This window comes from Oncorhynchus clarkii, chromosome 26 (assembly GCF_045791955.1).
Source record: "Oncorhynchus clarkii lewisi isolate Uvic-CL-2024 chromosome 26, UVic_Ocla_1.0, whole genome shotgun sequence".
In the NCBI taxonomy this organism is placed as follows: Eukaryota; Metazoa; Chordata; class Actinopteri; order Salmoniformes; family Salmonidae; genus Oncorhynchus; species Oncorhynchus clarkii.
Genome location: NC_092172.1, coordinates 8155746 through 8168370, shown reverse-complemented (window position 1 = coordinate 8168370; position 12625 = coordinate 8155746). Strand labels below are relative to the sequence as shown.

Below are 12625 nucleotides of genomic sequence, written 5' to 3'. Positions count from 1 at the left end.
ATTGTCCATTGATTATTTGCATAAAATAAGGCCATCTGCTGAATAAGACTTTTTTTTGTTTTACGAATTCCATCCGTATTTCCATTCCATTTCCCATCAGTATCTTCAACATCTTAAACAAGACTGTATGCAGACACAGGATACTTTTTAGAGAACAGGTGGTTGAATCTAGATGTGAATTATGCACAATATAATACTTTTTTATGCATGTGCATTCACTTTAGTTAGAAGTCTCAGGTACTCTGGCTCTGATCTGAGAACAGCTGGGAATGCCATCCTTTTGGTTCTCATTCCCTGCTTCATAAGAGCCCCTACACGCCCAGGCTGGTATGTGTGTGCAGAGATTACATTTGAAAACATTCCTAATGTGTTGTATTGCGTTTCCTACTGTCATCCTAGGCCTACCTGATATTGACGTATCATTATTCTGATTCACAGACTTGCAAGACAATTTGTAAGCTTAATTCAATGCCAAACTCTGTAGGTTATTGTTTGTTGTGGCACTAAGGTGACGACGACAATTTTACATTTCCTGATTCTCGAGGAGGGAGTCGCAGGGAGGTTGCGAACAGGTAGACACAGGCAGAGAGGAAGAGGCGAAGGGAGAGTATTTACTCCGCTCAAAATCTGTCCGCGTGAGATGAGCCTTTTTTTGCATGGAGGTCTATAAGAGAGTGTCGAATTAGGTCAGTCATATTTCATCAAATATAAGTTTCGTAATGTTTAGGCTTTTACAAATGTATTGACATAAGTGAATGCAAGTGGCATTCTGGCAACTTTGAGAAAAACTACTTAGACTACGCGTGTGAACAACAGGCACAACTATCTGCCCTCTCGTTGCCACCTGATCGCGCTTTCCCCTAATAATTGAGGACATGCATTGCCATTATTAGAGCGGTCAGACGGGTATCTTGTCATTTTAACAGATCATCTTTGACACAGGTGAGTCGCCGACAAATGTGATACTGGAATAATTTGGGGAAGTGCAGTTTTGTGTACTTGTGTGTCTTGACATCATTGCGTTATTGTACTTAACTAAGGTAGGCCTAATTGCTGTCTTTCAGTAATTTCAGTAAATGTTGTTTGGTTTGACCAAGTTGGTTCAAAGCCCAGATGCGCCTTCTTGTCGGGGTGGGGGTTTCCCTATAAAATACCAGTTTTTCCCTGTGGCATCCTGGTAGCATAATTGTAAATAGTATACTTTCCAGAATGTTTTTAAAACTGATTATCCACATGTAAATATAGGCCTAACATCGTACACGGATATAGGCTATCAAGTGTGTTTTTGATCACGACGAACTATTGCTGATTATCCACATGTAAATATAGGCCTAACATCGTACACGGATATAGGCTATTAAGTGTGTTTTTGATCACGACGAACTATTGCTACATATTAAAACACGTTTAAAATATTTTGTTATGGAGATTTACATTTGCACCATGATGATGCGCCTGACACATTTAAGCATCATACAGAAGAACGAAGTCGTTTCAACTCAGGCTGCGTAAAATTCAAATTCCGCGGGTATCGAGAATGTCCCGCATAAAAGTTAGATATAGTGGGCGATTGGGCATCTACATTTGACATGCTGTACACGTTCTAGGCTACTTCTGACATTTTTCGTGAACGCTTCATCTGTGACTGTCGCTCTAGTTTCCTATTTGAAGACAGAGTAGCCTAAATTCATTGGACACACAAGCATTGCGTTGCGCACGGACTGTTGTGTCCAGGTATTGACGTGGTCGCCAGGCTCGAGGTAAATGAAATGCCCTCATTTGAATTCCTCTATAATGGGTTATTTCATTGAAAATATAACCATTGATTAAGTCCATTTTCTGAATTTGGGGGTTCACAAAATCAGCAATCAAGTTTTTTATACGAGTATGAAAACCTGAGTGCATGACAGTACAGGCCAAATAAGGTGCAGGTCAAATCATTACATTATTAGAAATCATATAACCATATGCGCTGTAAGATGTTGCCACGTTGCTCAGTCAAATTAGTGTATCGTAATTCATGTATTTCAAGCATGAAACATCCCCTGTGTTTGACGGATAGCCTCACACCTACCCATGTTGGAGGAGACATCAGATCGTGGCGTGGGCGGCACCAGCTGTCTCTTGCGGGTGCTCTCACAACCATATTGACCATCCTATTGATGCACTGCACTGAAATATATTACAGCTATTTTGCACGACGTGTTGTGGGAGGGCACATAATGGACATTATGTAGTTCGTAACGCGTATGGATTCGAATTCTTGTTGAGAGAGAGAGAGAGAGAGAGAGAGAGAGAGAGAGAGAGAGAGAGAGAGAGAGAGACTGTAGTAGGCTAGCCTTCGTGGGGAGGCAGGGGCACGTTCTGTGGGAAACCCATCGTTTCCATGCCTCACCACAGCATTGAGCCCACGGGCGCAGTGAAGGCATCGACTATATGGTTTTCAGAGCGTGGAGGATAGAGAGAGGAAAATCTGTTGAGATCACTGGTGTAAATAGTCTGTTCAAATGGAGAGACATGGTGATGATGATGATGATCCGATGCAAGCCATAAACAGTCATGATAAAGTAACTGGTAAGTTAATGCTGTTTGATGAATGGTTCATTTGAAATTATTTTCTAAATGTACAAGCTCCAATACAAGAAGAAGCGCACCACAGGTAGGAGGATATGGTTGCATAAGGTATAGAGCTACATTTGATGGATGGATATGCGGCAGGTTAGCGGTTAGGAGCGTTGGCCAGTAAGGTCGCTGGTTAGAATCCCCATGTCCATGTGCCTTTGAGCAAGACATTTAAACCTAATTGATCCTGTAAGTCGCTCTTGATAAGTCTCTGCTAAATTACTAAAGTAAATGTCAAATGTAGGAAGGCAGGCTGTAGCCAATATTTAATTAAATGAAAGCCCACTCGATGTATTTTTTAACACATCACTTTTGCATGTTTAGATTTTAGGCATTTTTTTTATGGGGTAGGCAACGATTTATTACACATTAATGACCATTCACTGTAAGGTTATGGCCTACTGAAATTTAGCTTTGAGAGGTTTGTTTACCTGGCTGTCAGTGCTGAGCAGTATTCCCGAGGCAAGTGTTCACTGTGTTCACACCCTCGGCTACAGTAGCTGATAGGGAAAGGCGCACAGACAGATTTATTTCTGAAAGCACGACTCCATTTAAGCATGCCTTATACTGTCATCCAAACCATTCCAACTTGAATTCATAAAAACAAATATGTTAATAAATATGTTTTTGATAGCTCTTATTATATACAGCATCTATCTACGACTACTGTTGAATTATTCTACATGTTGAATGGGATGAGGAATGGAATTAGCAAAGAAAGACGTTCTTTCTGATAAGTATGAAGACTGGATCATAGTTGGGAAATCGAATTGGTGTAATTTAATGTTGCTTTAGCTACTCCGTCACATCATATTCCTTCAGCTCTCAATAAGTTCACATAGGTTAGTTTCATGTTGATATAACAAATCAAGCATCTAAATCAGAAAAAAGGACTTTACTATTTGGCCATTTTGATCAATACAGCATCTTTATGGAGAGATACAAAACATTTCTTTGTATCATTACTGAATATCAATGAATTGTAAATTCCAACATACAATTTTGCAGTGCAAGACAACATCAGGTCACTAGTTTTGATTGAATGGAGTTGTCAGTGTAATTATATAATGTAATCCTTCAACCTATTATGGTCCATATCAGGCTCCTGCTAATTTCAGCACACACTCCTTTTTTCTCCTGAAGAGCACTCAAGGGCCCTTATCTGTGAAGGTTATTACAAGGACTTGACTTACAGCACATATGTGTCTTTGACTGTCAGAAGCTGTCCCTGGCATTGCCACGGGTAGGGAAATCCTTGTGAGTCATTGCCCAAGAAAAGGCAGATACTTGGTGGAGCTCCTTTGTATTCCCTCTAAAAGGTTTTCTCAACGTAAAAGGATTCGTAATGTTTCGTGATCAAAGACCAGATGTGTACGTTGTCTAGGTACGCTCAGATATTCAAATATTTATAGAAATATTGTCATACAGGCATGTGGGGTGACAAATGAACAAAAGACCAATCGGTAAACCGAGGCAACATTAGCCTTTAGGCCATGAGAGATTCATGGACGTGCTTACACAACCAATGCCTTTACATTAGCTCTTTGGAAGAAAAAGAAAACGTTTTTGCTCAACATTCACACAACATGCACGTAGATGTTGAGTGTAAATAAACTATGGTCAGATTCTCAGTGATTATAGTCAACTATATGGGTACTTCCTCATCCACGTTGTTAATTTACCCTAAAAATGAACACCCAAAGCATGTTGGTTATTTTATGTGGCTGTCAAGAACCTCATCAGACAATATACCGTACAATGGTAGAATGCTTATTATGCTTCTCGTGCCATTGAGCTGGACAGTACACTCTTAGCACCATTTGACCTGGAAGCACATATCAGAGTAACAAATACTTACAGTATATTGTTCCATGCTAATCATATCTTTTTCCTCCCTCACAGGTCAAACTTTCCTCGTACACGACCTCTCTGGTAGTCTTCTCCCTGAGTTGGAAGAGCAAGGCGCCATGAGGAGGAATGACTATTATATCCCTGTATCCTGCGAGGAGAAGGCAGCTGACTTTGGGAACACTAAGGATGGTGGCGATAGCAAATATAACAAGTATGACTCCATCGTAAGTGGTCTTCTCTACATTGAGAGTTTGTATTTGTATTTATTAGGGATCCCCATTAGCTTTTGCCAAGGCAGCAGCCGCTCTTCCTGGGGTCCAAACACATGAAGGCACTTGAATTGTAATATTGTTGTATGGTGGTATTATACAGTTTGTATTGTAGATATGTAGTGGTGTAATAATGTTATATGATGTATTGTTTTATCGTTTGTTTTATGTGTATAGAATGCTTGTGCTAGTGTGTGTGCGTATGCGTGTGTCTGTACCTGTGTGTGTGTCTCTTCACAGTCTCCCCTGTTCAATAAGGTGTATTTTGATGTTTTTTAAAATCTGATTCTACTGTTTGCATCAGCTACCTGATGTGCACCTCTCATAGTCTGTTCTTGACTTGGGAATTGTGAAGAGACTTCTGATAGCATGTCTTGTGGGGTATAACACAAAATCATTTGACTTTTTTTCTCTCAAGATCAAAGCATTTAATAAAGTAGTTCAAAGTGTGTAAACAGCTGATGGGCATACACAGAAGTTAATCTTAGTGTGGTAAATATGAAGATCAAAACAAAGATTCCACCCATCTAATCATGGGTGGAATCTTTGTTTTGATCTTCAGTCATCATATTTACCACACTAAGATTAACTTCTGTGTATAATTACTGTATGTTAATAACCTAAAACCATTCATAATCATTTAAAAAATATATATTTTTATTTGATTTATTTCACCTTTATTTAACCAGGTAGCCTAGTTGAGAACAACTGCGACCTGGCCAATATAGCAATTCGACACATACAACAACACAGGAATAAACAAAACATACAGTCAATAATACAGTAGAAAAAAATAAAACAAAAAGTCTATATACAGTGAGTGCAAATGAGGTAAGATAAGGGTTGTTCAGGAGTTAAGGCAAAGTTATTACAATATAGCAATTAAACACTGTAATGGTAGATGTGCAGAAGATGAATGTGCAAGTAGAGATACTGTGGTGCAAATCTCTTCAGCACTGTTCAATTGGCTTTTATAATTTATTTATTTAGCTGGGCAAGTCAGTTAAGAACAAATTCTTATTTTCAATGACCGGCCTAGGAACAGTGGGTTAACTGCCTTGTTCAGGGGCAGAACGACAGATTTTTACCTTGTCAGCTCGGGGATTCGATCTTGCAACCTTTCGGTTACGCCAACCACTAGGCTACCTGCCGTCCCATTTTGAAAAAAGAAATGGTGCAAATAACGAATTATCATAGGAAGTCGCCCTCATGTACTGCCCTGTGTTAGCAGTGTAGAAGGTTAAAAAGTCAGAGTTGGTGTTCCTCTCTTGATGAGGACTACTGCCCCATCACTATGGAAACTGTATTGGGTCAAACTTGTGTACCTTCTACTGGGTCAGAGGGTCATTTGGACAGTAATTGCAGTCTTGTTCTATCTAATCACAGACACACTGGAATTATTAAGCAAGCTGATATACGCACCTAAAGCAGGCAAGAAAGGTCAAGTACATTGTTTGAAACACAGAGTCAATTAAATCAGTGCAGAATGCGGATGTATTGCTATGTATCAAGTGACTGCTAAAACAGACACTGATGGATGTTTTGTTGTTGTGAGGACCTATTTCCAGAATTAGTTTATGTATTCATTAGGATATAAAAATGATGCAGTATTGTTATTCAGCTATCCTATAGTGACCCTACGGATGTTATGTCCAAACCTCTCTCACAGGACTCTCAGATGGCTTAGATCTAGTAGCTATACAGCTGTAAAGGTTTATATGCAAATGTGTAAGAAGATATGCATGCCTCCCTAGATTAGAGGGCCTGTGGCTGAGTAATAACACTATTGATATGCATGCTGGTTTTTCTCACAGCACAGGAGTTAGGAGGTGGGTGGTTGAAGGAAGGGTTCTGGTTCTCTCCATTCCTGTATCTGCAACATGCCGTAACCACAACCTTATTTTCCCCTGTGAGGAGTGACCTTTGCTGTGACTTCCTGTTCTGAGGGGGCTGAGGCTTGTCGTCCAGTGGGATGCTTGTATTGAGATGTTTTCCAACAACTAGAGCTCTTTTGTCTCTCAATTATCAAATAGGTTTGTTTTCCATAAGAAAGCTACTGTTTGTTCTCAACAAAAGCGATGAATTTCAAGCAAATAATTGCAGAGCAAATATTGTGTTTGGGTGTGCCGTACCAGTAGAGAGAACATACAGGTGAGGCCATTAAAACTAGAGTCCATAAAACAATATCTACACGTGTTTAGTTTGTGTTAAACCTTCAACATTTAGAATTTATTATCCCTTGGGCCAGGGACGGGGGCCTCGCCGGGCCAGTGGCTCAAGGTGGGAGGGGTCGAGGGCACGTTTTGACAGGGGTGACCTAGGGGAACTCGAATCTGCCCTGTTTCTTTTGTTTGTTTGCATTTTTAGATATGGTTTTATTTTGATGTTCCTTTTTGTTTCTGTTGTACAGTACCAGTCAAAAGTTTGAACACACCTACTCATTCTAGACTTTTTCTTTATTTTTACTATTTTCTACATTGTAGAATAATAGTGAACACATCAACACTATGAAATAATACATATGGAATCATGTAGTAACAAAATAAGTGTAATATAAATTTAAATAGATTTTTAAATGAAATAAAAAGGAATAAAAACACAAACAAAAGATATACAAAATCTAGTTACCACACCTTAATCGTCTAATTGGACTCGATTCTATGTACGTCCACGGTCTAGGCTAAATGACTCTATCATGGCATTTTGTCTAATGTCATATCTAGGGCGATCCTACTTAGTGGTGTGTTGCTTAGGGCACTATCCTAAGTTGATAACTACATGATAAGTCTACAGCTGTAAGGCACTAGCTTCGGACAGTCTACAGGGATGACCTATGGACCTCTGGGGAGAAACTGGTGATTATTGTAGCTGTAGAATCAAAGGGGCTTTAGGGTCTATTTTCAACTTTACCAAGACTGGTATTTTACTCAGACCCTTAATTGATCCTAGTATAAATCCTCATTAAATGTTCTGTTGTGCATATGCATTTATGCTTGCACAAGCGCACATGCCAAGGGAAAGAACCAAGTATCATGTTAGGCTGCAACCTGTTCAGTAAGAATCGGTGCCGACCTCAAGCCATATGCTAAGGGGGCCTGTAATGGTTTGACTACAAGTCAATGTGTCTTACACCATTGTAGTGGCTGGAATGACTGTTGCTGGGGGATCAGCTACCCTACCAATTTATCCAGAACTGTTATCCTACCGAAACACATGATTAGAGCAAATCCAAGTTGCATTGTAGTTGAGACTACACATGGCAAGGAATTATTATTGTTACCATTTGTTTTTGGAGGTGGAAAGACCACTGGACTTCTTTTACGACCTGTATGGACACCTCAGTGATATTTCAGATGTATTCCAAGGTTATCCCCGTTGAGGGGTTTGTCTGCTCCTCTCTGTTCTCGTGGGGAAGTTTACAACTTGATTTGTTTTCTGATCATACTGCCTTGTACAGTGAGGCTCGACGAGGCTTATCATGGGTCTGGGCCAGTATTTCTCCCCTTTGTACCTCGGGACCCCCCCCACCAGCGGTTGCTGTTGGTGTCCGAGTGTAACGATGACACTGTGAGTCGAGAAGCAGGTGCAGAGGAAACGTTTAATAAAACAACAAACATGAAACAAGACAGCGTATCAGTGGCGAGATAGCATGAAAACAGGAAACAATACCGACTGAGGAATGAACATAAGGGAGGGACATATAAAGTGGAGGTAATGAGGAAGGTAATGGATTCCAGGTGTGATTCACGATGATCTGCAGGTGCGCGTAATGAAGGATGCCAGGTGTGCTTATTGATGAATCCCAGGACCAGTGGTTAGTATTCCGGCGACGTTGCGCACCGGAGGGGAGGAGCAGGAGTAGATGTGACAGTACCCCCCCCCCCCCCCCCCCTCTGACGCGCAGCTCCTGCCGCAGGTAAGATATGACTGGGCAACTGTAACCTATAGGTCACCTCGTTGACCCTCCGGAGAACCTTGAACGGCCCCACAAACCAGGGGCTCAGTTACTTGCAGGGCAGGCGGAGTGGGAGGTTCCTGGTAGAGAGCCAGACGCGATCCCTAGCGTGGAACACAGGGGTCTCACTGTGGTGGCGTTCTGCCTGTTCCTTTTTACGATGGACAGCACGTGGTCTGCCTATTCCTTTTGACAATGGAACCACTCATCAACCACAGGAGCTTCGGTCTAGCCCGGGGTCCATGGACGGCTGAAAACCCAGAACACACTGGAAGGGGGTCAACCCAGTGGAGGAGTGACGCAGCAAGTTCTGGGCGTACACTGCCCATGGACGGAATCGTACCCACTTACCCTGCCGGTACTGGCAGTGACTGAGGCCGGTACTCGGAAGTGAGGCTGAACGTGAGCCCGAGCTTCTCCATGAAGGCACTCCATACTCATGATGTGAATTGGGGGCCACGGTCAGAGACTTTGTCCTCCGGAAGGCCATAATGCCGGAAGACCTGCTGGAAGAGTGCCTCAGCGACCTGGGGAGCAGTTGGGAGACCAGGAAAAGGGATTAAATGACATCACTTAGAAAATATATCCACTACCACCAGAATGGTGGTGAAACCGTCAGAGGAGGGGAGATCGGTTACAAAGTCAATGGATAAATGAGACCAGGGTCGCTGAGGCACGGGAAGCGGCAGGATCTTCCTTGCTGGTGCATTCTGTGGACTTGGTTTGGGCACATTCAGAACAGAAGTTGACAAAACAAGTTACATCCTGCGCCAAGGTGGGCCACCAGTACTTCTCAGCGATGGAGTGGATAGTGCGAGAAATACCTGGATGTCTAGCGACGACAGCTTTGCGTGCCCAGGTCAGCAGCCGATCACTTATCCCTGTGGGAACGTAGATGCGCTCAGGAGGACAGTTCAGGGGTGCGGGCTCCCTCTCTGAAGCCTGGCAGATTTCCACATCTACGTCCCAGGCATCTGGACCTACGACTCGGGAGGATAAGATTATAGGTGCACTCTGGACAGGACCCTCTACCGAATCGTAGATACCGGACAGGGCATCAGCCTTGATGTTCTTGGAACCTCGGCGATAGGTCAGCTTGGTGAAGAAAAGTTCCCACCTGGCATATCGTGGATTCAGTCTCCTCGCTGTCCGTATGTACTCCAAGTTCCGTTGGTCGGTGAGGATGACGAAAGGTTCCTTGGTACCCTCCAGTCAATGTCTCCACTCCTCTAATGGCAACTTCACCACCAGAAGCTCACAATCGCCAACGTTGTGATTTCTCTCTGCGGGGGACAGTTTCTTAGAAAATAATGCACACAGATACAATTTGAATGGGTTACCCTGTTGTTGAGACAAAACTGCCGCCACGCCCACTTCTGACGCGTCCACCTCAACCACAAAGGAAAACGTGGGATCTGGGTGTTTGAGCAATGGGGCAGAGGTGAAATGTCCCTTGAGGAGATGAAAGGCCTTGTCGGCTGCTGGGCTCCACACCAACCTACGAGGCCCACTGAGGAATGAACATAAGGGAGGGACATACAAAGGGGAGGTAATGAGGAAGGTAATGGAGTCCAGGTGTGAGTCATGATGATCTGCAGGTGCGCGTAATGAAGGATGTCAGGTGTGCGTAATGATGAAACCCAGGACAGGTGGTTAGTATTCCGGCGACGTCGCGTGCCGGAGGGGAGAAGCAGGAGTAGACGTGACATTGAGGCACAAACAAAAGGGTTGGACCCTTTGTACGAGTTGTCAGCAGCCGCGTTGTTAGTAGATTGTGATTCAAAATGCTCAGTGGCTGTCGTGGCCTGCCTTTCACCACAGTGTCCGCGTGTGGCAACTGTTCCAGTACCCTCGAACTTAGACAGGGATATCTTTTGGCGATATCGCACAGTGTTTCACCAGTTTCAATCACCGGGTCAGTAGTTTCATAGAAAGGGGTTTCAGTCCCTCTCAAAGCGGAAAATGTATCATCGGAAGCAGAGTCCACTCTGAACGTTGATGCTTTGTTTCCTGAGACGGCTGCGTTGCTTGCGGAAGTGTCTGAAGGACAAGAGAAGTTAATCTTAGCTACAGTATCGCATGACTCCAAGGAGGAGGGAAGTTGCTCACTCACAGAGACTGCTGGCTCGAAATCATGAAAATAATAGTCTATCAGGTTTGCTGACTGAATGTGACAAGATATCGTAATATCGGCTTGAGTCAGATTCTACATCAAGAGGTGTCAATGTATTTTTCCCAAGGGGTCCTGTAGACAGATACTCCTTGTGGATGACTGTGTTGCAGCCAGCGTTAGGAGAAGACAGTGTGGTCAGTGGAGACGACACTGTGACCATACCTGGTTGGTTTTCCAATCCATTTGTGGGATCAAACGATCCATCAAGTCTGCTCCGAATACCAGGTGTTCAGTTTCGAGGCTGGTAACATACACAGGGTGAAAAAGCGATACGTCTTGAAAGTTTAGTTTCAGCATGAGTCATATTGTGAGAGGCGAGGTAGTGTGAGTAAAACCTCGAAGTTCAGTGTCACATCGTTCCGTTTTTTAACCAACGTTTAGCTAGGTTCACAGCCCTTTTGAGATCATTAAACAACATTTGAGAGATGAGCGATATTGTTGAGCTCGGATCAATTAACGCATCACATGTTAAGCAGTCCTCTAGGACTGTTCCCACGTAGTGACTTTCAGAGTTGCGTTTTGTGGTCATATTCTCCACAAAGTGGAGTGACTGTTCGCAATGGCATGATGTGTCATTTGTCTTCATGGTTAAAACAGATTGACTTATCTGAGTTTGAGTGGAATTGGCTATTGCGATGTGGTTGAACTTCTGCGTCGCAACATTATTGTTATTTTTTTAAACTTTATTTATAGATTTTCAAATATGAGAACAAAAACAGTACAACCCCAACCCCTCCTTCTCCCAACCATCCATCCATCCCTCAAATCCACCCTCCCACCCTCCCTCCAATCCACCCACCCACCAGCCAAGGCATCAATAGGATATACTATTAAAGTAAATTAAATATGACAGGAACACACAGAAAAACAGTAATAGAAACAAAAACAATGGAAAAAGTGTAATAAAAATTATCAGCACAAACGGCCACTAGAACAGACATGGCTGCTTACCAAAACATGCAAGTTACACTAAGTAAAAGACAGGCTCTCCACGTATTGTATTAATGAGGACCAGGTTAAGTCAAACTTTTGTCGAGACCCATGCACAGTGTACCTAACCTTCTCCAGAGGAGGATATGACATCACCTCTTTAACCCACTGCATAAAGGAGGGCGGCTTTGCAGACCTCCAGTGAAAGAGAACAAGGTGGTGAGCTAGCAGCGAGGCAAATGCTATCGCATTTCCTGATGGATGGTAGCATTCTGGTCTAGGGGAAGTACCGCAAAAATGTCAGTGAATGGCTTGGGGCTAACAGTTGTATTACACATACAGTGGGGCAAAAAAAGTATTTAGTCAGCCACCAATTGTGCACGTTCTCCCACTTAAAAAGATGAGAGAGGCCTGTAATTTTCATCATAGGTACACTTCAACTATGACAGAGAAAATGAGAAAAATAAATCCAGAAAATCACATTGTCAGATTTTTAATGAATTTATCTGCAAATTATGGTGGAAAGTAAGTATTTGGTCACCTACAAACAAGCAATATTTCTGGCTCTCACAGACCTGTAACTTCTTCTTTAAGAGGCTCCTCTGTTTTTCCACTCATTACCTGTATTAATGTTTGAACTTGTTATCAGTATAAAAGACACCTGTCCACAACCTCAAACAGTCACACTCCAAACTCCACTATGGCCAAGACCAAAGAGCTGTCAAATGACACCAGAAACAAAATTGTAGACCTGCACCAGGCTGGGAAGACTGAATCTGCAATAGGTAAGCAGCTTGGTTTGAAGAAATCAACTGTGGGAGCAAT

At 42.7% G+C, this 12625-nt stretch overlaps 1 protein-coding gene across 1 annotated transcript in view; it reads left to right on the top strand.

Moving 5' to 3' along the window:
- The first annotated feature begins 2466 nt into the window (after window positions 1-2466).
- LOC139385078 (anoctamin-1-like) overlaps window positions 2467-12625 on the top strand; it is a 52525-nt gene continuing 42366 nt past the window's right edge. The window contains exons 1-2 of the mRNA XM_071130123.1: window positions 2467-2574; window positions 4525-4697. Of these exons, the coding sequence (XP_070986224.1) occupies window positions 2508-2574; window positions 4525-4697 (240 nt within the window). The 5' untranslated portion in view covers window positions 2467-2507. The remainder of the gene's footprint in view (window positions 2575-4524; window positions 4698-12625) is intronic.